This window comes from Rattus rattus, chromosome 9 (genome assembly GCF_011064425.1).
Source record: "Rattus rattus isolate New Zealand chromosome 9, Rrattus_CSIRO_v1, whole genome shotgun sequence".
In the NCBI taxonomy this organism is placed as follows: Eukaryota; Metazoa; Chordata; class Mammalia; order Rodentia; family Muridae; genus Rattus; species Rattus rattus.
Genome location: NC_046162.1, coordinates 50896673 through 50919025, shown reverse-complemented (window position 1 = coordinate 50919025; position 22353 = coordinate 50896673). Strand labels below are relative to the sequence as shown.

General features: G+C 48.0%; 2 protein-coding genes across 2 annotated transcripts; one reads left to right on the top strand and one right to left on the bottom strand.

Moving 5' to 3' along the window:
- The first annotated feature begins 521 nt into the window (after nucleotides 1–521).
- Nucleotides 522–14963, top strand: Lrrc59 (leucine rich repeat containing 59). The gene is made up of 7 exons (XM_032912251.1): nucleotides 522–891; nucleotides 2660–2719; nucleotides 5081–5239; nucleotides 5459–5563; nucleotides 8425–8497; nucleotides 11393–11566; nucleotides 13040–14963. Exons 1-7 carry the CDS (start codon nucleotides 787–789, stop codon nucleotides 13285–13287), a joined length of 924 nt encoding a protein of 307 aa, XP_032768142.1. The 5' UTR covers nucleotides 522–786; the 3' UTR covers nucleotides 13288–14963.
- Nucleotides 14677–21190, bottom strand: Eme1 (essential meiotic structure-specific endonuclease 1). The gene is made up of 8 exons (XM_032912253.1): nucleotides 20371–21190; nucleotides 20161–20288; nucleotides 18010–18096; nucleotides 17811–17929; nucleotides 17491–17611; nucleotides 17165–17280; nucleotides 15609–15798; nucleotides 14677–15373 (listed from the first exon to the last, which is right to left on the bottom strand). Exons 1-8 carry the CDS (start codon nucleotides 21140–21142, stop codon nucleotides 15197–15199), a joined length of 1710 nt encoding a protein of 569 aa, XP_032768144.1. The 5' UTR covers nucleotides 21143–21190; the 3' UTR covers nucleotides 14677–15196.
- Between the last annotated feature and the right edge of the window lie 1163 nt (nucleotides 21191–22353).

Genomic DNA, 22353 nt, shown 5'->3' with positions numbered 1-22353 from the left:
TCAGTTATCTTTTACTCTGTGGGTCCAAGGGATTGGCAGTCTTGGTGGGAGGCACATTTACCAGATGAGCCATCTTGCCGGCTGGCCCTTCATTTTCTGAAGACAGGTTCTTGCTATATAGCCCTGGATGGCCTGGAACTCATTATGTCGACCAGGCTGGCCTCTAACTGGTGGGGATCCTTCTGCCTCTGCTGAGATTACAGAGGTGGAGGACGGCTGGAGGCTGAAGCAGAAGAGGAAAGAGGTAGTTTAACAGTAACCGGATTTAGAAGAGAACTAGGAGAAATTTTGGAGGACACCCTCAGAGTTGGCTCCTAATCCAGAAGATAGTGATGATCTCATGACGGATGCAAACCCAATTCATGTAAAGTGCAATTTCAGTCTTTTCTGCTCCAGATGCCTCTGGACTGCCACGTCTAGCAACTCAACTCCTCCCAGCAGAGGTGGCGTTCCACAACTGCAGTTCGCCAGCCTGGACGGCAGAGGGCGCGCCGGCACACGCTCGGGCCTCTCTGGCCTGGCCTATCTCAGTGGTCGCGGAAGGTGACGTGGACACGGAAGTGGTCGTCGTCGCGGCGGCACCGGTGGGAGCGGGGCCCTGGACTTGGAGTGCGGCGGGCAAGCGGACGGGCGGCGGAGGCCTCTCAGCGGCGGCGGCGGCGGCGGCGACTTAAGGCGCAGGCGTGGTCCGTTGGGTGCGAATCCGCTGAGCCCACGAGCGGCCTCTTAGCCCTCTCCCCTGCCCGTCGGAAACCGGGAGCAGGGACCCGCTTAGCCGGCGTCATCATGACCAAGACCGGTAGCAAGGGCGGGAACCTCCGCGACAAGCTGGACGGCAATGAGCTGGACCTGAGTCTCAGCGACCTGAATGAGGTCCCCGTCAAGGAGCTGGTCAGTACTATCCCACGAGCCCCGGGAGCCCACCTACTCCTGACGCCGGCCCCACGCAGACAGGCCCCCTTTCCTAAGCCTCAGTTTCTCGATCTTTCAAAACTAGGTCTCTAGGGAGGCTGCGGTCGGTCCTAGTGTTCTTATTGCGATGTACACGTGTCACTTTGGCACAGTTCCAGAAGATAGGGTAGCTCTACCTATCCGATCCTGGGCTTTTTAGTGGCCAGTAATGAATTTACCCTTGTTTTGGAAGCTCTCGCAACGTCCAGCTTCGTGCTGGGCCTTAAAGTGGAAACCCGCGAGAAGGGTTGCTGAATGTGTTTGAGGATGAATGAATGACCTGGTCCCGGGAAGTAGGCCTCCAGATAAACCTGGGTGTGGCGCCGAACCCAGCTTTTTCTAAGAAGCCTGCAATCCCAGCTTGGAGGTGGCCCTCCTTGAAGAAAGTGAAATCACTCTCTAGGACTGGCAAGGTCTCGTCCCAACTGCACTGTAACTGTTGGGAATCGCGCCCCACCCTCCCTTCCCCTCCACCCCCAATCCCATTTGGAAGCCTGAGGCCCTAGGGACATCATACACCTCATTTGTTGCCAACATGAACTATATCCTCTATCAGTGCTTACTCAACTCTGTGCTCCCTAGCTCTAAGTTTCATGGTAGCTTCACTTTGGATGACCTACACTTTCCTTATTGCTGTTAAGGGATTATATTTGCCCTTGGCATCTGGCCTAATCCCCATGACTCTCCCCCCACCCCCCTTTGTGGCTGTGTAGTATGGTGGTTTGAGTGGCGTGTCCAGTTCATATCCCAGCTCCGTTGCTCAATAACTGAATGCCCTTGGCAAGTTAACTAACCAACCTTTGTGTCTAGATTTCCTCATTTATAAGATGGTGTTAATGGTTCCAGTTTCATACACTTTAGGAGTATTAAAATCATAATGCAAATACTTGGAAGGTAGCAAATAGAAATAGCGGTCGTTCTTCCCCCCCTATGGGATCCAGAACTTCTTTGTGGTCAGACTTATCTCTGAGATGCGGACAGCCTAGCATCCTTGACTGCATGTCCACCCTTTTTCTCCAGAAGACGGCCAAATTTACTTGAGCCTGGCCCAAGGAAAGTGATCTGGAACCATTTCTTCCAGGCATGTGGTCATTATAGTGATGTCTGTTCTTAGGGCAAAGGGTCTGCTCTGCATAACCTTTGTAGTCCTGGACACCACTGAGAAACAGAGACAGGCTATGAGGGCCTTGCTCCCACACTAGTGTTCTCTAGCCAGAGACCTCCCCAGAGGAGGCACTCAGTCCCCACACGTGTTGCTGGACAGAGACCTGAACGAATGAGCAAATAAAACTGAGCGCTTTATTAGACCCAGTTCCTGCCCTGAAACCAAATAAAGGGCACTAGAGAAAGCTTCAAGTGCTCTGGGGGGTTTTGAGGGACACTGTATAGTCAAACCCCTCCTTTTCCAGTCTCTCCTAGATCATAGTCGGCTGGCTTTTTTTCTTTTTATCCCTAAGAACATTATACTTTCATGCTTTTTTTTTCCTCCTCCAGGTCTTACTATGAATCAGAAGCTAGATTTGACTTGATATCCTCTTGCCTTCTGAATCCTGGGGCCACAGGCATGTCCCGCCCGGCCTTTCCCCCATATTGTTTTCAGAGGCCTGTGCTAATCGTGAGAACATCCTCTGGAAAATGCTTCATTAGCAGATGTCATTGAATCATTCCAGGTGTTGGTTTGACCTGTTTTTCTCATCTCTCTTTCTAGGCTGCACTTCCAAAGGCCACCGTATTGGATCTGTCCTGCAATAAACTGAGCACTCTTCCGGTAAGAATGGCATGTTGCACTAGGTTCTGGAACCCTGAATGTCCTTCCTGTGACTGGGGCTAGGCGGGGCATAAAGTGTAATTTCAGGATAGGACTACAGGGTCCAGCTGAATCCGAGGATATCGGTGGGGAGAGGTGGAGGAGGGTGGCGTGCCTCAGAAGTCTGTTCTTTAGAACAGCAGGAGAGTTCAGTATGCTGGCTGAATCACTTAACTGGCCTCCCCTTTTTTCTGCGTTATTTTAGTCTTTTGACTAAAGTAGTTTACTTCTCTTGCGTAAGGGAGATAAAGACCACTGTGTCAGTTTGCTCTACATTCTGTGGGAAGGTGATTCCCCCATCTCTTGCATGTTTTGTGCCCAGGTCTTAGGTAGCCCAGGCTGGCCTTGAAATCCCTCATCTTCCTGCTTCAACCTCTCAAGTGTTAGAACTGTAGGTGTGTACTGCGATGCCCAGTATGTGTTTTGGGTTGTTTGGGGTGATGGTGGTGGTTGTTTGTTCGTTTTGCTTTGACATCATATAAACTATGGCCCAAACTATAGCAGTCCTCTTGTGTTAGCTTCCCAGGACCTAGAATTTCAGGCCTGAGTCACCATACTGGGTCCCACATATCTTTCAATGAGGAACAAGAAAGACTGTAGTTTAATGGGACTATCCTGCCTTTATCCCCCTAAACAAGAACTCGAATTAATTGAAAATTTTCTCTTGTTTTGGAGCACACCCAATGTCTGTCAAGTCCTTTTGTTGTTTTGGAATCTCTTCTTTCTTCAGGATAGAAAATGATGTGTCATTATAACATATAATTGTACCCTGCTCATATGCTACCTCCCCTCCTCCCCATCCATCCTCTAGCAGAACTTCTCCCAGCCCTCGTTTTCCCTGGAGACAGGGTTTCACTGTGTTCCCCTGGCTGGCCTCGGCCTCCTGAGTGCTGTGGTTATGGGTGTGATAGAACCCAGCTGTTAGTTCACCTGTGAGGGCATTGGATGCCTTCAGCCTCTGGTCCTCTCCTGGGTAAAGACCACCCTCCTCAGTAGCGTGTTCCTTCGCTATCAGGCCTTTTCGTGCTGTCAGTGGGCCTCTTGCCCTGTACTATGGCCAGCCTTTTCTTGCTGGATTCCAGGGTAACCTCCTGTTGGACTCAGTCTCAGGGGTGGAGTTCAGAAGTTAGCAGTTTCTTCATTGGCTCATTAATCCATCCCTCTCAGGGTTCTCCTGGGCTTCTCTTATTGTCAACAGCATCGTCTTCCCACAGCTCATTAAAAATGGTTTCTGTTCCAGGAGGCATTCTGTGGCTAATTAAAGAAGGTAACATTTCCTCACAGCTCCACACCTGCTGTCCACTGTGCCCAACAGTCACTCAGCTCCTTAAGTGCACTTTTCAATCTGTGTCTGTTCTGTTGCCTGTTCTAACGACTGTCCTTTCACTGTGAAGCACAGACCATCCGGTGTTTGAGTCCCCACAGTGCACGAACAGTTCCTCATTAGCTGGGTGGTGCTGTCACTGTCAGATGGGTGCTAGCAAAGGTCAGGGATGTTCTCTTCTGTGCCAAGAATGATCCGTCTGAGTAGATCGGTCCTAACACTCACTGAGCACCTGTGAAGTACTGACTTAGTGCTCACGTACTGGCCCTTTTTTTTTTTTTTTTTTTTATATATATAAACAGATATGTATTTTTCCTTTCTTTTGGAGAATATTGAGGGTAGAAAGTGACCCTAGGGCCTCATGGTTAAGCCATGCAGTTTTTGTGTGTATGGAGCTAGGAATTGAACTCTTGGCTTTGTGCATGCTGGGCAGTCACTCCACCACTGGGCTCCACCCGCCCTGGTGTTTGAGATGAAGTTCTGTTATTCTGACTGGACCAGCCTGCCAAGTAGCTAGGAGTACAAGTGTGTACCACTACGTCCACTGAGAAATCTTACAAGAAATGAAGGCAGGACACTGTGGGAGACAGGAAGGGCCCCGCATCCCTGCAGTGGCAGTGTGGAACATGAGCTCAAGTTCGAACAAGAGAAGATGGGACAATTTTTTTTTTTTTAAATAAATATAACAGCTCAGACTGTCCTGGAACTCCCTCTGTAGGCCAGACTGGCCCAGAACTCACAGAGATCTGCCTGCCTCTGCCTCCTGGGTGGGTTGTATGCATTTCTAATGATGATTTTCTGCTAAGCTATTTTACAAGCTTGTCTTGGTGAATACTACCAGGAATAGCAAGCGTTCTCTTCATTGACATTTGAAGAAAGATAGCTGGCAAGAGGTGCAGTTGGGATTTACATACATGTACCCTTGACTTGGGGGTTGCTTCCCCTTTATACCAAAGTCTGTGAACCCTGGGCCTAAGTTTCCTTTCTCTGGGTCCTAGTCGGATTTCTGTGGCCTCACGCACCTGGTAAAGCTGGACCTCAGCAAGAACAAGCTGCAGCAGCTGCCCGCAGACTTTGGCCGCCTGGTTAACCTTCAGCATTTGGATCTCCTCAACAACAGGCTGGTCACCCTGCCTGTCAGCTTTGCTCAGCTCAAGGTAATATTCGCCTGGAGTTGCACAGCCAAGTATGGTCAAGGGCTCAGGGCCTATGGGAGTATAACTTTGGGCAGGGGAGGGAACCAGAATTGCCACCTTGTTGGTCTTGCCTCAGCTGTTCTTAGGTAGAACACAGTTTTCTTCTAGCACCGTCTGTTCTCTCTTGAGGGACTATGTGTAAACTTAGGCTTAGCCAGCCTCTGTTTCCCATCCCTGCAGAATCTGAAGTGGCTGGATCTGAAGGACAATCCCTTGGATCCTGTCCTGGCCAAGGTGGCAGGTGATTGCTTGGATGAGAAGCAATGTAAGCAGTGTGCAAACAAGGTAAGTGCGACTCCCAGGGGTCTCCCTCACGCTCTCCCCTGGGACTTACCTCTCCCTCTTCTTGTTTATTCTCCCAGGGTACCCACAGCTCCAGGTCCGGGTGAGATGAGCTTGACAGGGAGAGGTCTGCGTTGCTGTGCTACTTAGTGTTTATTATTATTTAGAAAGATCTGTGTATGTGTGTCTGCATGAGTTTGTGTGTACCATACACACGTTGGTGCTCACAGAGGCTGTAAGAGGGCATTGGACCTAGAGTTACAAGCAGCTGCTGTGTGCTGGGAGCTGAACCCAGCTCCTCTGGAAGAGCAGTCGGTGCTCTTGACTGCTGAGCCATTGTTTCACTAGGACAAGAGGGTTAAAAGCTATGACCTTTTGATGTAGTAATTTGGCCAGCAAAAATGTTAAGACTGAAGGTCAGTAAGACGGATCAATGGATAAAGGCGCTTACCATCAAGCCTGACGACCTGAGTCCCAGCCTGAAGGAAGGAACTGACTCCTCAGAGTTGTCTGCTGACCTCCACATGCATACCAACTTGGCCCATTCCCCTCTTCTCTCCTCCCCTCACAAAATAAACAAAGCTTTTCAAAATGGGCTAAGAGACTAGAGAAGGGATGAGATGCTGAGCAGTTAGTAGATGCTGTATTCTCAGAACACCCAAGTTTGAGTTTCAGCACCCACATTGGCTGCTCAAGGGAGGTTTGCTATGAGGCCTCCTCAGGCATGTATGCTCACACACATGCACACATAATTAAATCTCTTTAAAAAGGGGTTCAGGTTTAGAAGTGTATAGCGAAGAACCAAAGGCATTTATGTAAGACAGACCTTTCTGGTAACAGTTGCCTTGATGGTGCCCGAGTAGCACTGCGCCCTCAGTAACTCCCAGCCCGGCACTGGAACAGATTGCTGCTTCAGCTAAGCACCAAGTGGCTTACTGGACTATGTCTGGGCTATGGGAACAAGGCAGATTAGCTTTACTACAGTTAGTTAATGTGTGTGAGGGGTCTCCTGTGTGAAGCTCAGAAGAATGGCCTTCCCCCTTATCTAATCAGAGCTTATATAATCTCACTATCAGTGCTCTTTGTCATAAGTCACCAAACTCAAGGTGACATGGCCAAGCAGGCAACATAGGAAGCCAAGGCTCACACAGCTCTGAAATCCTGTGTGAAAACTTGGCATTGATGAGCAGTCTCGGTTTTGAAGGTCGTTAGGTGGTCGCTACTTCCTCTGCCCTACGTACTTCACACATGTATCTTAGTCTTGATGACCCTGGGAAGTGGGCATTTCCCTTTTCCAACTGTGAAGCCTCAGTGTGTGCTCATTTATCTCTCCATTCAGGAGATAACGGGGGTTGTCTGGAACTGATCTGTCCAGAGGGGACTGTGGTGGAATACTTGCCTAATGTGCACGAAGCTCTGGGTTTGAGATCTCTAGGACAGCATAAAGCCAGGTTTGGTGGTACAAGGCCACAATCCCAGCACTGACAATGAGAAGGATCAGAAATCCAAAGCCCCTCTCGGCTGCTTTGAACCACAATGTGTTTGAAGACAGCCTAGTCTCCACTGATACCCATTGATATCCCATAGCTTATGGCTACAGAGATGGTTTGCATTTAGTGCAAAGGTCCCTTCTGATCATGCATTCCTTCCAGACATGTTCCAGGTAGCACTGTGCATTGCGGATGTGGTCACTGAAGTCACAGTCCTTGGCACAGCTGCCTGGAGCTGCTGGCTCTCCTCACCATTATGTCCGCACATCCTTCAGTGCTTGCAGTTCCTTGTTGGGTAGCCATTTTTATAAGTTGGATTCCCTTGAGAGGTTCTGGCAGCTTCAAGTTCTGAGTTAGTAGTTTGTGACTTCAAACCAAGCTGTGGGAGAGGGTTTTGTAGGCTGACTGTTGAGCCCCTCTTCTGATGAGTGTGTGCTTGAAGTTTCCAAGACATGAGTTATGCTTGACTACTGTCCTGAAGGTCAGGTCCTGGTGCTGTCTTACTTCTGAACAGTTCACGTTTCCCTTTATTCACACAGTGAAGATGGTGTTTCAGCAGCAGTGTGCCCGTCATGCTGCGCCTATGCTGAGTGGACAGCGAAGCAAATGTTGTTATCTCTGGCTTCCAGATCAGGAAATTGGCTTGGAGAGTTGGATGGCTTGCTGAGATTACAGTATGATAGAGTTTGGGTTGCCAGTGACTCTGAGTTACATCCATGGAACACCAGCTTCTAAGGATGTGTTTAACATATAGAAGCTCTGTGAAAACAAAGAGAAAAGATAAAAGGATTCTGGCTCCTCTGTGTCTACAGTGAGAGGATTTGTGACTTTGGGTTAGGAGTCATTCATGAGTTTAGCCTGAGAGTTTGGGGCATTGGGTGCTGACTACAAGTGTTTGGGCCTTTCTCTTTGACCTGTCGTCTGCTCAGAGGGCCTCTGCTCAGATCTCAGTTGTACTACTTTCTGCTGTGTGTCCTGGGTACAACAGTCTGTCTTGATTTTCCTCCTTTGGAAGTAGAAACCTGGTCAGTGCCACCAACCAGTCACACCTAGCCACTTACCTATGAACAAAATAGTTCCTGCTTTTGAAGAACTGTACGGCTGATGTGAGTGACAGAAATTTCCAGATTCTGGTTGGTGGTGTCTTGCAGGAAGCTTTTTTTTGACAATTTTAATGAACTGGACCCATGTGACCCATCAAAGAAGGTTGTAATTTCATATACAAAGATAGGATTATCTCCATTGGCTCTGTCCGGGCTTCAGGGCCCATGGTAGTCTGGAGTCCTGATAGGAACTTTCTCTTTTTGAGACCTGAGCAAACATGAGCTGTGAAGACTGCTACCTGAGTAGCTCAGAGCCTCTTTTCTCCTGCAGGTGTTACAGCACATGAAGGCCGTGCAGGCAGATCAGGAACGAGAGCGGCAGCGCCGGCTGGAAGTGGAGCGAGGTGGGTGGCCCTCCTGCTAGTCATCTTTCCTGCCCCTAATCAGCCAGCAGGAGCAGGATCTATAACAGGGTGCTGGAGAGCAGGGTGGTGGAGCAAAGGCAGTAGAGTGGCCTCCACCTGTTATCTGACGACTTTCTCCATCCAGGCTTCTCCACAGACAAGCAACTGCTTTTCATGCCTCTGCTCTGAGGTGGCCATCTTCTGATAGTAAAAGAGGCAGTTTTCAACATGGCTGGAACCAGATGTGGGCACCTACCTATAGCCCCAGTACTTGGCAGGCTGAGTAGGAAGATCTCTGAATTTAAGAGTAGCCTGGGCTATAAAACAAGACCCTCATCTCAGAAAACAAAAATAAAAATAAAGAACCAACCAGTCAAAAACCCATATAAATCCCCACAAACAAAACAAATCACTAAAGTAGACCCATCTCCCCCTTCAACCCCCTCAGTAGGAAACCTTCCCTATAGTAGGAAACCACCATCCCTGGAGTTTCCAGGCCTGAAGCAGGACAGATAGCCATGATTTTTTCTGCCGTTCTGTTAGCTAGTCCTCTAAGGTTCTTCGCCATTCTGGGGAGCCACAGTGCCCTCTGGCTTGTCTTCATGGTTATCTCATCTCTATAGCTCGGGATCTTTTGGAAATGGTCTGTTTAAAGTTCTTTCTTGGCTTTCCATTGACTTGAGGATGACATCCCAAGCTAGTGAGGGGGCCAGCGGCCTTCTGTGACCAAGGCCAGCCCCACCTCCCCTGACCCTCACAGACAAGCATAGCATTAAATTAGCCATGTACATCTTTCTTTGGCACACAGACTACAACTCAGGAGACGCTTTGCTGGGACATACCCACTACAGTTCCAGAACAGCCAGGCTAAGTAGAGAAACCCTGTCTCAAAACCAAACCAAACCACACCAAACCAAACCAAAACCAAAGAACCCAACTCCAACAGCAATAACAAAAAAGACCATGAAGTTAGGGTGGGGATTAGAAGGTGAAAGCAGACCTGGGAGATGTCAGGAGGGATTGAGGTGAATATGATCAAAATATTTTTTGTGAAATTCTCAAAGAATTAATAAAAAATAGTATTGAGATGTAGCCCTGACTAGAACTCACTATATATGCCAGGCTGGCCTCAAACTTACAGAGATCTGCCTGCTTCTGTCTCTGAAATGCTGGGATTAAAGTTATATGCCACCATTATATTAAAAAAAAATATTATTTTTCCAAAGAAAGCAAACACAGACTGGAGCAATGGCTCAGTGATTATGAGCACTGGCTGCCCTTCTGGAGGAACTGAGCTCCATATCCAGCACTACAGCCATCCAGCTCCAGGGACCTGACACCTCTCTGGCTTCCATAGGCATTGCATGTACACAGCGCACACACGCATGCACACAAAACACCTTGTACATAAACCATGTACATTAACCTTTTTTTTTTTTTTTCTTTTTTCTTTTTTTCGGAGCTGGGGACCGAACCCAGGGCCTTGCGCTCGCTAGACAAGCGCTCTACCGCTGAGCTAAATCCCCAACCCTGTACATTAACCTTTAAAGAGATAAGAAAGCAAACAATGCAGCCATTAGAATTTGCTCCGCCTTCTCCCCTCTGCACCTTGGCACTCAGTAACCTTGAGTGACTGGCTGGCTTTTAAGCTGTAGTAGGAGAAAGGACATGTCCATTATTGACTCCAGGCAGTCCCTGAGCTCACCATGCCTGAGTTTCAACTCTCTTTGGTAGATTCATGGTTGCAATGGCAGGACAGCTGACTCCTGTGTCCACTCCTTGCCAGCACCAGGTCCCTGGAGGCCAGGTTGTCTGCTCAGAAAGTGGGAAGCTCCTGTCTTACTGGTGCCACTTTTCAGCTCTATTTGGATTTCCCTAGGTTCTCAAGCCCTAAAATGACATTTCATCACCACTTTGTGGGATTCTGACTTTGTAAACATGTTTTTCAGACTTATAAATGACTAATTTGAAAATGCATTTTTAGAACCCAGTAATTTGGCAGTTGGATACTTCATGTAAACACACATGAGCTTAAAGCCAACCCTAGCAAATCTAGTGTTAAGTAGAATCTTCCTGACTTAAGTTGGTGTGACTTTTTAGAAAGACACTGTACTGACTGAAACCTGACATGAGCTTACCTCACCATCCTCCTGTTCCACGTTTATCCCATATTATCAGTACCTCTGATAATATATTCCTTTATGACTAAGTTCTAGAAGATTCTGCCTTCTGTATACTTTTGTTCTTTTTTTCAGGGAACAAGAGATGTTCTCCTGTCTCCTGTCATAACTCCCAGGGTTATGATCCCTACCTTCAGTCTTTTAATTAGTTACTGTGTGTACCAATAGTATACGTGGTGGAGGTAAGAGGACAGCTTGCAGGAGACTGTTCCCTCCTATATGGGACCTACAAATAAAACTTAGGTCACCGGGCTTGAGGGCAGGTGACTTTCCCCACTTATTGATCTTGCCAGCCCACCCATACCTTTCTTAGGTTTTCCCTAGAAGTCTCTTAAGAAGCTTCAGCAAACCTGGCGTGAAACATTGTTTTTTAAGGGAAACTTACTTGGCCTAAACTGGCCAAGTACTCACTGTGTACCTGAGGTTAGCCTGGAACAAGTAATTCTGTCTCAGCTTCCTGAGTACTGAAGTATATTTTTCATACCGATTTTCCCTATATAGCCCAAAGTACCCTAAAATTCATAATCTCCCACACACATGACCAGCAACTTCCACCGTAAGTGCTAGGATTGTAGACCCGAGCTGCAGTACCCACCAGTTTCTGTGGGATTCATGTGTAAAGGAGAAGGCAGATGGATCCGCACTTTAACCACTCAGGCAGACAAGCTGCTGGTGTGTGTGTGTGAGGAGTCACATTTTGCATATTTTGTTGTAGAGGCAGAGAAGAAACGTGAGGCCAAGCAGCAAGCTAAGGAAGCAAAGGAGCGCGAGCTGAGGAAGCGGGAGAAGGCGGAGGAGAAGGAGCGTCGGCGAAAGGAGTATGATGCTCAGAAAGCTTCCAAGCGGGAGCAAGAGAAGAAGCCTAAGAAGGAAACAAATCAGGCCCCAAGTAAGTTTGCTTTCCAGTTCCAGGGTGCAGCAGGGGTGGAGTGGTGGGGTCTGTGTCTCTGTGGCTATTCTTTGCCTTGAGCAAGTGACTGATGTCACCGCTGCTTGTTTGTTGAAGATGGGGGCGGGGTTAGATCTGCTTGGTTGTTCAAGATGGGGAAGGGGTATTTCTGCTTGCTTGTTCAAGATGGAGGTTTGACCTGTTTGGCAGCAGGTGAAGAATAAATGAGAGAACCCTCATAGCTCTTGCCTAAAGTGGGCATGGCAGTACTAGTGAGTGAGAGGCAGGAAGACCACTGCATTCAAGGCCAGCTTGATCTACAGATTAGATTCCAGGACAGCTGTGGAGGCCCTCTTTCTAAAACAAAACCCAGTTCCCTTTGTCTTTTCAACCTAAAAACTCAAGTTTTTTTTTTTCCTTCATTGTAAATGTAATGTGGGAAGCTGGGCATGTTGACATACTTGTAACCTTGAAGTAGAGACAGGAGGGGTAAATTTGAGGCTAGACTCTGTGCTGCAGTGAGAACCTGTCTCAAAAAGAAAAAAAAAGAGGAGAGGGAAATTAAAGTATGTTCATCACACGAGACAGACAGACAGAAACACACACACACACACACACACACACACACACACACACACACAGAAATCTTGGAAAACAGTCAACACCTATGACTGTCCTTGTCATTGGTAGTAGTTGCATTTATATTGTGTGTCTTTACCTGAGTTTGTTTTTTGAGAAAAGGTCTCGAACCGTAGCCTAGGCTAGCTTTTGAGTTTGTGAACCTCTTGCCTGAGCCTCCAGAGTGTTGGGATTATAGGTTTGAGCTACCACAACTGGCAGGTCTTTTCTTTTTTAGAGACTTGCATTGTTTTGCCGAAGACTTTGTATATACATTCACCCCTCAAACCCCCTTTAGAGCCCAGACTATGTTCCTGTGTTGCTTCAGGCTCCCAAATGTTAGGATTACAGACCTGGGCCACCATGCCTAGTTTATACATATTATAGAATAGTGACATTTGTGATATTAGTAATTTGGACCCATCTCCATAAGTGGGTGGCAATCTATCCCTTTGGGACACCCCTGATAACCATCTTCTGTGATGCTGAAGACCCCAGATCATCTCCGTTACCAAAGAGAATGGAAGACCCCAAAGACTGAGCTACAGGATCAAAGCAGAATGAAGCCCCCTTTTTCCAAACATAGTTTCTTTATGTATCCCTGGTTGTCCTGAAACTCACTTTGTAGACCAGGCTGGCCTTGAACTCGGAGATATACTTACCTCTGGGCATGTGTCCAGCTAGAATCCCATTTTCAAATGTAGTCCTTAGAGACCTTAGGGAAGACTGTGTTTCTGCCTCTAAATAGGAAGGGATTTAGCTCTCATTTAGCTGCTCAGGGATTGAGAACAAAGTGGATCTGCATAGACTGATGTAGAACTGCTCTCCATAAATTGACTTATTCTGTCCCTTCAGAATCGAAGTCTGGCTCTCGCCCTCGCAAGCCACCACCCCGAAAACACAATCGCTCCTGGGCTGTGCTGAAGGGGTTGTTGCTGCTGCTGCTGCTGTGTGTAGCAGGAGGGCTGGTTGTATGCCGGGTGACAGGGCTGCAACAGCAGCCCCTCTGCACCAGCGTGAACGCCATCTACGACAATGCCGTCCAGGGCCTGCGCCATCATGAGATCCTCCAGTGGGTCCTCCAGACCGACTCCCAGCAGTGAGCTCATCCTCAGCACCGCTGCCTCCCAGCCTTGGAGCTTGGATTCCTATGGAATTGGGTTCTGCTGGACACAACTTCTTTTTAGCGTCAGACCTACCTGCCATCATCAAATGGCTGCTGAGTGGTACTTGAGATCTCCCCTTTGTAGGACTTCTCTGTTCCTTAGTCAGGGTTCCCTGGTGGAATGAGGAGAAATGGAGAGGGGGGAGGAAGAGTTACCTGCATGCCTAAAGGAATAGGCTTAGGGGTGGGGAGAGAGAAGGCATAGGCTTTTCTAGTTATGCAAAGCTGTGTAAGGCAAGGTTCCTTTCTACTAAATGGTCAGCTGTCACTACATTTATACTTTTGTATGTCACAAACCCTTTCTTTCATTCCTCCCTGGGTAACCAGGACAGATTGGAGGGCAGTGTGTTACTGGGACTAGGGGACTAGGAATACTTGGGTAAATTCAGCCTAAGCTGGGAGGGTAAAGTAATACATTTCCTTAAAGATCTCAGACAGTCAAGCATTTTAGCAATGTCCAAAATGTCTGGCTATGAACACATGTTCACTGCCATTGGTCCAGTGTAACACTTTGAGGCAGGAGGTGCCGTCCATGACTTACTTGCCTACAGTGTTCAAGCTAGTCCAAGGCACAACCCAGCTTTCACTCCAGTTTTCTTCCTTTTCTTTATGTCATTTGGCCTCCTTTATAATACTCAAGGGGATGAACTCACACCAGAGTTGTCTTAGCTAAAGTGAATCTTTCATAATAGACGGTCTTACCACCCACAAATAGATCTCATACCATCAGGGTCCTGGGAAACTAATCCTGTGGAATTTTGCCTCAGCTTAAATGGCTTCCACAAAATGGCAGCAGGCTGGGCTCCTTGCCTCCCTTTTAGAGCATTAACTCCCTGATGGCCTGGAAGCACAGGGGCAGATCTCTGCAGCGGCACTGTGACTGTCCTACTAGCACTTGGTATGATGAAATACCTCAAAGGCAACCTAGAAACTTGATCTCACAGAAGCAGGTGCAGAGTTGCTTCTGGACCTGTAACAGAAGGGAAGGAATAGAACAGTGGGAGCCAAAGGGAAACAAAGTCACACGGTGGCGCTGCAAGTGATACATAAGTAAACATTAGCACAAACCAGGGCAGCAGCACCCACCTCCCTGCTGCTACCAGAAAGCATTCTCCCCGCTTCCCCGTCTCTTCACAACAGCTGCAGGAAGGGATCGGAAACCTGTCTCGGTGCTTATTTGCTAAAACTCCCAACTGCAAGCTCTCCCTAGAGGAGCAGGACCTGTCGGAGTTCAGACAGTGTAGCCCCAGTGGCCCATGTGCTTAGGTCAGCCACTCAAGACTGTCCTGACACGGGAAGAAAGGCCTTTGTTTTTCCCTCCCCCAGATAGTTCTGCCGTGTAGGTCCACACCTTACTCAGAATCACTACACATTCCTTTAGTCTTCCTCCAAGCTCCAGAGCCATCGGTACAAATGCTTTATTGAGACAAAATACATACTACATATGGTGACATCATGAAAACAGAAGTCAGCCTCATAGATCCCTGGCTGGTTGAGGCAGCTCAGTGGCTGGGCGTAGTCAAGCCAACCCGCAGGCAAGAGTTCACTCTGACTTCGAGATTTGATGCTTATTCTTTGGATTTCTACAATTATTAAATCCGTGTCTGAGTGGTCTGCCTTTCTCCTTTGTGCTGTGAGGGTCACTGGGACGGGGTAGGGTGGCTGTCCATGGCATCTTGCTTGCTGGGAGAGAAGCAGTAATTGCTGGTGGAGGTAGATTAGAGTGTCTCAGCCTTCTGTTCCCAGAGATGGGAGACTTGCTCCCTAATTGCACTAGGAGGTACTTCTGACCCCTCTGCTGTCAGGCGCCACGGTTGGGGAAGCTTCCATCCTGTTGCTATGGGATATCAGTCAACACTGTCTAAGATGAGATCTGGTTGCACTGTGGTCATTTGAAGGTAGATCCGCCTGGATAATTCTGGCCCAACACGGCGGGAGGTGGCTGTCACACCTTCCCCACGTCGCACCTGTATGTTAGCCAGCAAATTCTGGCGTTCTTGTTCAGAAAAACACCGCTGATAAGCCTGGAAGTGATAAATGACCTCTTAATATCATCCCACCCATCCATGGCCATCCCTTGGTTAGGATGGGAGATGAAAGATAGAAGAAAGATACAGGATAGGAGGGTAGCAAGGTTAAGTCGAGGCAGGAGAACTTTTCTCAGGCCAGCCAACCCACACTGTTGACCTATGTTCTTGGCCCCTCAATAAAACTTCCCCCAAGGGTGCTTGGAGAGCTGGGTCACCGAGAGCAGCATACCTGCACCAAGAGCTGTGGAGAAGGATAGGCATCCACAATAGCGCTGGCCATTTCTGAGCTGACTCGGTTCAGCTGCTGAATCTGCCGCCTCCAGATCAGTGCAAGTCCTCTACCAGCATGGTCCACTTTCACCCCTCCAGCCCAGTCTTTCTCCAGGAAGAAGGAGAAGCTGCCTTGATCCCGGAGTTTCCTGCAAGGGCACCACGGGGGACCTGAATTTCTCTCTCCTACTTATTTGTCCCTTTAACTGGGAACTAAAATGTTCTGCAGTAACCTGGGGATTGACTTAGTGTTACATTGGGCCAGTTTGAGTCTCTGTTCTCAAGCACAGTTTTTAGTTTCAGGTTCCATTTAAAATTGCATTTAGTGGAGCTGGGGAGATGATGGCTCAGCAGTTAAGGGCCCGTCTGCTCTTCTAGAGTACCAGATTCCATTCCAGCACTCACTACCGCCTGACTCCATTTCCAGAGGATCCAATGCCCTTTTCTGCCCTCAGGCACTGCACACACATTGTGCACAGACACACGCAGGCAAAACACCTAAACACATGAAAAGAAAATAAAGTTGCATCTGGGGCCTGAGGGCAGAAGTGAGTGGGTAAGGTGCTTGCTGCATCTCTAACACTAGCCCTACTGTGAGATGGGTGTGGAGACAACCCCTGGAAGCTCAGGCAAATCATTCCTACCTGTGCAGTGGCAAAGGAGTCCCTGCGTCCTCCGCTAAGGACCTGCACTCAGGGTTACTGTCTGACTCACAGATATGCGTACACATGCAAAAAAGTTAAATCAGTCCCTTCATCTAGTCCTTTTTATTAGAGAAGGTATCAATGTCATTGTGTGTGTGTGTCTGTCTGTCTGTCTGTGTGTCCCTGTTAAGATGGTGTTGTACTGCCTAGAAGTAGGCATGGGAGACTGGGTATTAGACAATTTGGAATCAATTTCAGATTCTTGCTTGCTGGGAGCTTAAAACAACTCAATCTCAGGTCTTAGTTCCCTTGATATAAAATAAAGCACTTGGACAGGTTTCCTCTGAGGTCCCTTAGTTTTCAGTTCTGACTAGGTTCACTTGAGGTTTAGTTCTGACTAGGTTCACTCGAGATTTGACCTGGTAACAGCATCAACTTATAGAATATACTTGCATCTGAGTTAAAGAGAATATTTTTATAAAGGGCTGGAATTGAGGCCTTTTTTAAACTTTCATTTTAATGTTACGTATATGAATGTTTGCCTCCATATATGTGTGTGTATCACTTCTGACCTCACAGGCCAGCAGAGGGTGTTAAATCCCTTAAAAATGGCGTCACAGACAGTTGTGAACCACCATGTGGGTGCTGGGAACAGTGAGTCCTATGCAAGAGCAGCAAGCGTTCTTAGCCACTGAGCCATCTCTCCAGCCCCCTACATTTGAGGCTCTAAATCTCCAGCATAAGATTGGCTTCTGCCTCAAAAGACACTGGGCTGGTGGCAGAGTTTTGGAGAAAGGCAATTTTCCGTGGCAGCAAGAACCAAGGGAAAAGCAAGACCTGGTGTGGAGAGGGGACTTGGCAGGTCACTCACTTGAAGGGCACTTCAGCCACAGCCTTTGTAAATGCACAGGCGAAGTCGGCCAGCTCTCCCCAGCTCTGCACGATCCGAGCCTGGGCTTCTGTATATAGCTGCAGATCCACCAATGCCTAGAAACCCAAAGGCAACAGTGGACTGGAAGAGTGGAGGGACTGTTGGAAGTTGTCTTGATGTTCACTGAAGCTACACTCAACCTCTGGGCTCCAATGATCCCGCTTCTTACTCAGTCCGAGGCAGACAGTGCTAGTGAGCCTTCTATCCAGTCTGGGCTGGAGACCTACCTAGATACCCAGTGAGCACTCACCTGAGGAAGTTCTTACCTCTTCCATGTCTACCCTGGACACCATGAGCCTTGTGCTGGACTCTCGTCTCTGCTGATGCTTCTCTTTGGCCCTTTTATTTGCCATTCCTGATTTCCTTCTCTTCGGGGGATTCTGAGCCCTAAGCGCACAGGGGGAAATCAGAAGGATAGCCCTAAACCGAGCCCAGGCAGAAGTATTGCAGGACAATTGACCAGCATATCTCACGGCTTGTCAGGGACACCACTTTGCAGAACGCCTTGTAGCCAGGGCGAATTATCTCTCCTTGAGAAACCATGAGCTGTCCCTTTAGGTCCTCAATCTTTAGGGCATATCCATACCTGAGGCATTTCTCCTGGTCCACAATCACCAGTGACAATGCTTTCCCTGTCCTTGCTGTGACATCAGTTACAAAGCCCCGAAGTGTCTCCTTCCCTTTCTCAGTGCTGCCAGGATTTCCCTGCATGAAGTGGCAGAAGGGGCATTAACACTGTCGCCTCGGGTAGAGGCTGGCACCATCCCATGCCTGACCTCGCACACCTGCTTTGAGTTGTAGACCATGGACATGAAGACCTCTTTGAGGACCAACACCAGGATTGTTGGCTCTTCCACCCAGTCATCTCCGTCCTGCCAAGACCAGAACACAGCAGAGCAAGACCAGCAGGCGTGATTCCTGTGGGTGGGCTGTGTCTTCTGCGAGAATGACTATGTAATATCCTTCTTGAATGAAGTCATGGTGGCAAGAAAAACCACCTGTGATCCTAGCCCTCACCACTCACTGCATCTCAGAGCAGACTAGGAACAGGAAGGGCAAGTTAACTCAGTGGCTAAAAGTACTTTCCACATAAAATGGTGACCAGAGTTTAACACCTGGACCTCACATAAAGGTGGAAGGAGAAACCACAAACTTGTCCACTGATCTATACACAACTGTGATACTTTTCTTTTTTAAAAGCTGGGAGTGGTGGCACACACTTTTAATCTAGCTTTTAGGAGGCACAGGTAGGTGGATATCTGTAAATTCAAGGCCAGCCTGGTCTAAATGGTGAGTTCCAGTGAAGCCAGAGCTACATAGAGCCCCATCTCATTAAATAAGTAAATAATAAAATTAAAAATAAGAACAAGAGGGGTTGGGAATTTAGCTCAGTGGTAGAGCGCTTGCTAGGCCCTGGGTTCGGTCCCCAGCTCCGAAAAAAAAAAAAGAAGAACAAGAATGGATTACCAGGCACTCGGGAGGCAGAGGCAGGTGGTTCTGAGTTTGAGTCCAGCCAGGGTTACATAGAGAGACCCTGTCTTAGATTTAAAAAACAACACCCCCCCCCAAACAAACAGGAAGAAAGAAAAAAAAGAGAAAGAAAGGGAAAAGAAAGAAAAGAAAAAAGAATGGTGTTGGGTATAGGTTTGCCTAGCATACATGAGGCCCTGGGATCTGTCCCAAACAAGGGGAAAAAGATACAAAGAAAACTGTCAGAGTGAAGGCTCAGTTAAAGCCAGCCAGCATGCTTTCAGGGCCAAGCACCCCATAGCAACAGAGTTCTGAGGAGTTACTGGGAGCAAGACTTGTGCAGTTTTCTTATGGTCCCTACAACCCTACACAAGACTAACACAGCAGGGTGCAGGTGGAGGAGCTCTGGGGTCAAGTTCCACCAGTAACCCTGAACCAAGTCCCTTTCTATCCCTGTGAAGTGCGGAGATTCCAGCCTTCAGGACAGCTGTGACAGGAATGTGACAGAATGTGTGATGTCTTCATAGATAAACTGCTATATGAATATAAGAGGGTTTGCTGTTTGTTTTTGAGACAGGGTCTTACTACGAAGTGAGATCACTAGTCTGATCTCTATATAAACCACATTGGTTTACATAGACTCACAGCAATCCGCCTGCTTCTGCCTGCAAAGTGCTGGGATTAAAGGCATGTGCCACTATGCCCAGCCATAGTGTGGGTGACTGTCCTGTTATTAAGAAAGTTAAGAGAGTCAGAAAACATCTCAATGCTTCATTTCTAAACTCTTGAGTGGTAGAGTAGCTGGATTCACAGGAGGAGGAATGGAGGAACAATTAGTAAAGTAATATAGGGAACTCAGGCTGGAGGCTGAATATATGCTGTGAGCCTACTAGATGCTGGGGCCAGATTGCCTCATTTAGGCCCTCCAGCGGGGGAAAGGGATGCTACCAGTTTCCTCATTCTGCAACGGGCAACTGAAGCACACAGACACGTGACAAAGGGCACAGTCCAGCAGTCAAGCCTTGGGCAGGGATTCAAACACAGCTGCTCTCACCCCAAAGCCCAATCAAGAGAACTAGGGACTTCACACTCATTCTCTTCCCGTCCCATTCCATTTAGGCTATGTCTAAACATTACTTGAGCCCCAGACCCTTGGGCTCTCAGCTAGGAACCTGTGTGGTAAACTGGAGAGAAAGAAAATGAACTCAGAGTGCTTATATTTTCCAGGATTTTCCGTAACTGTGTGACTTGGTGTTCAATATACCTACATCACTCTAGGATGGCCCAAAGCTTCTCTAAAGTTGACCTCGTCTGTACTCTTCTTCTGGATTCTGCTACCCACATCCCTCCAGACTTGGGGACAGTAACAGCTATGCCACTGACTCTCAACCAGGGGCAAGGCAGCAGTTTATCCTGCAGTGCTAACGGGTGAAGGGGAAGAAGACCCTTCAGCCGGACGCTCGTACCTCTTCCAGCTCTGTCTTCCTCCTCCAAGTGATACTTTGAGGTACGACCTGAGCTTCAATCACACAGCTGCACTCCATGGCCTGCAGCGCTCCCAGGAGCTGGCCCCCACCTTCCATCTGTAAAAGGACTGCAATAGATAGGAAAGGACTGGTCACAGAGGAGTCCAGGACAGACATCTGGGCTCAGGGGAAACTGGAATCTGGGAGGACCTGGATCCAGCACCACCACGATGTGCTTCAGGCATTCCTCTGGCCTCTGGGCTCTGAGCCTGTTGACCATCTCTGCCTTCTTTTTCCTTTCCTGCTGCCTTGGGGTGTTTTCCTTCCTGCTTGCCTGTCTTGGCCGCCAGCATCCCTGAGGGCCTCTGCTCTGGGCTGTCTGAATGTGCTTGGTTCTCTTCTTGGGTAGAGGGAGGTCAGGATTTGTTTTGGTGACTGCCAACTCCCTGCCTGTAGCCTGGTAGGCAGGAAGTTGATGGCACTGATTGTCTAAGAGGGAGTCTTTGTCATTTGCTGGACTCTTCTCTAGGGCACTGTGGAGAGGAACATCAGGAATCTTTGGACACGGTTGCCTTTTCCAGTCACATGGTGCACTTGCATTTTTTTGGTGATCAGAACCCGTTTTAAGTGGGGATCGAGAGCGCTCAGGGCTCAGCTGTTTGTTCCTCAAAAGCTTCCATGTGATCCTCTCAGCCAGAGAGACCAATCCATCTTCATCCTCACTGCTACTGCTCAGCACTCTGACTGGCCCTGCTTGTGTGGGAGCTTCCGCTGCACTGGGGACACATGGTGGGTCTTTTAAACCTGGTGATGGAGGACAGGAGGCCTCAATATCTGAGGTGACAACAACAATGTTCTTCTCTCTCTGAGGTGGATTGCTGTCCGTTGAAGCTGGTTCCTTCTTCAGAAAGGCGAATGTGGGCAGTTCCTCAGAGTCACTCTCCGTGGACAGCAGAGAGAGGGATAACCTTCTTAGCGCCATCAACCCATTAGAGCTGTCAACTTAATGGCCTAAAGGAAAGATGAGGCATACATGAGACTATTCACGCTGGTCCACTAGACATGCTGGCAAAGACAAGCCTTATGAAGATAAATGTGCTCAGAGAATCAGAGAAATAGGACATGCTCCAACACATTCAATCTGGGACTCAAAATGGCCACACCGATACACTAATAGGATCTCTCCTTCAAAACCTTTCCAGGTCATGGAGAGTTATAATCAAAATGGTTACTGTTGGAAAACTTTAATGGGAATCCTAACAAAAACCCATTACTCTCTCTTTGCTGATCCCTGCATTTGACAGAGCTTTCTGTTTTGTCTTTTTGAGAGTTTCTTGTAGCTCAGGTTGGCTTTGAACTCACGCAGCTGAGGATGAGTGTGAGCTCCAGATCCCTCTGCCTTGCACTGACACGCGCTGGAATCACAAGTGTGCACAGGGGGCTGGAGAGATGGCTCAGCGGTTAAGAGCACCCGGCTGCTCTTCCAGAGGTCATGAGTTCAATTCCCAGCAACCACATGGTGGCTCACAACCATCTGTAATGGGATCCGATGCCCTCTTCTGGTGTGTCTGAAGACAGCTACAGTGTACTTATATATAATGATAAATAAATAAATCTTTAAAAACAAGTGTGCACAATAATTTTTGATTTAACATGGTGATCATTAAAAAAAAATTAAAATATTTGTATATGTGTGGGCATATACATGCCCCAGTCTAGATGTGGCAATCAGAGGATTACTTTCAGGGAGTCGGTCCTTTCCTTCCATGGTGTGAGTCCTGGGGATTGAATCCAGGTCATCAGGCTTGGCAGCAAGCACTTTTACCACTTGGGTCATAGCTCACTGCCCCCCACCCCAACATGGAGATCTTTCTAAACCAAAAACAAACATAAGAAACAAAACCCATGCCGGTGCTGGAGAGCCAGCTTAGCAGTTGAGTTTATACTGCTCTTAGAGAGGTCCGGGTGCAGTTCCCAGCATTCACCCTGGATACTTCTCACAACTGACTGTAATCCCAGCTCCAGGAGATCCAACACCTTCCTCTGGCCTCCACATCAATATAAAAATAAAAATAAATGAAATTTTAAAATAAATAAAAACATAGGTAAATAAGATGGCCTGGTGAGCAAAGATGCATGGATTTCAATTCCTAGAACCTACACTGTGGAATGCATGCCTGTGCACACACCCAT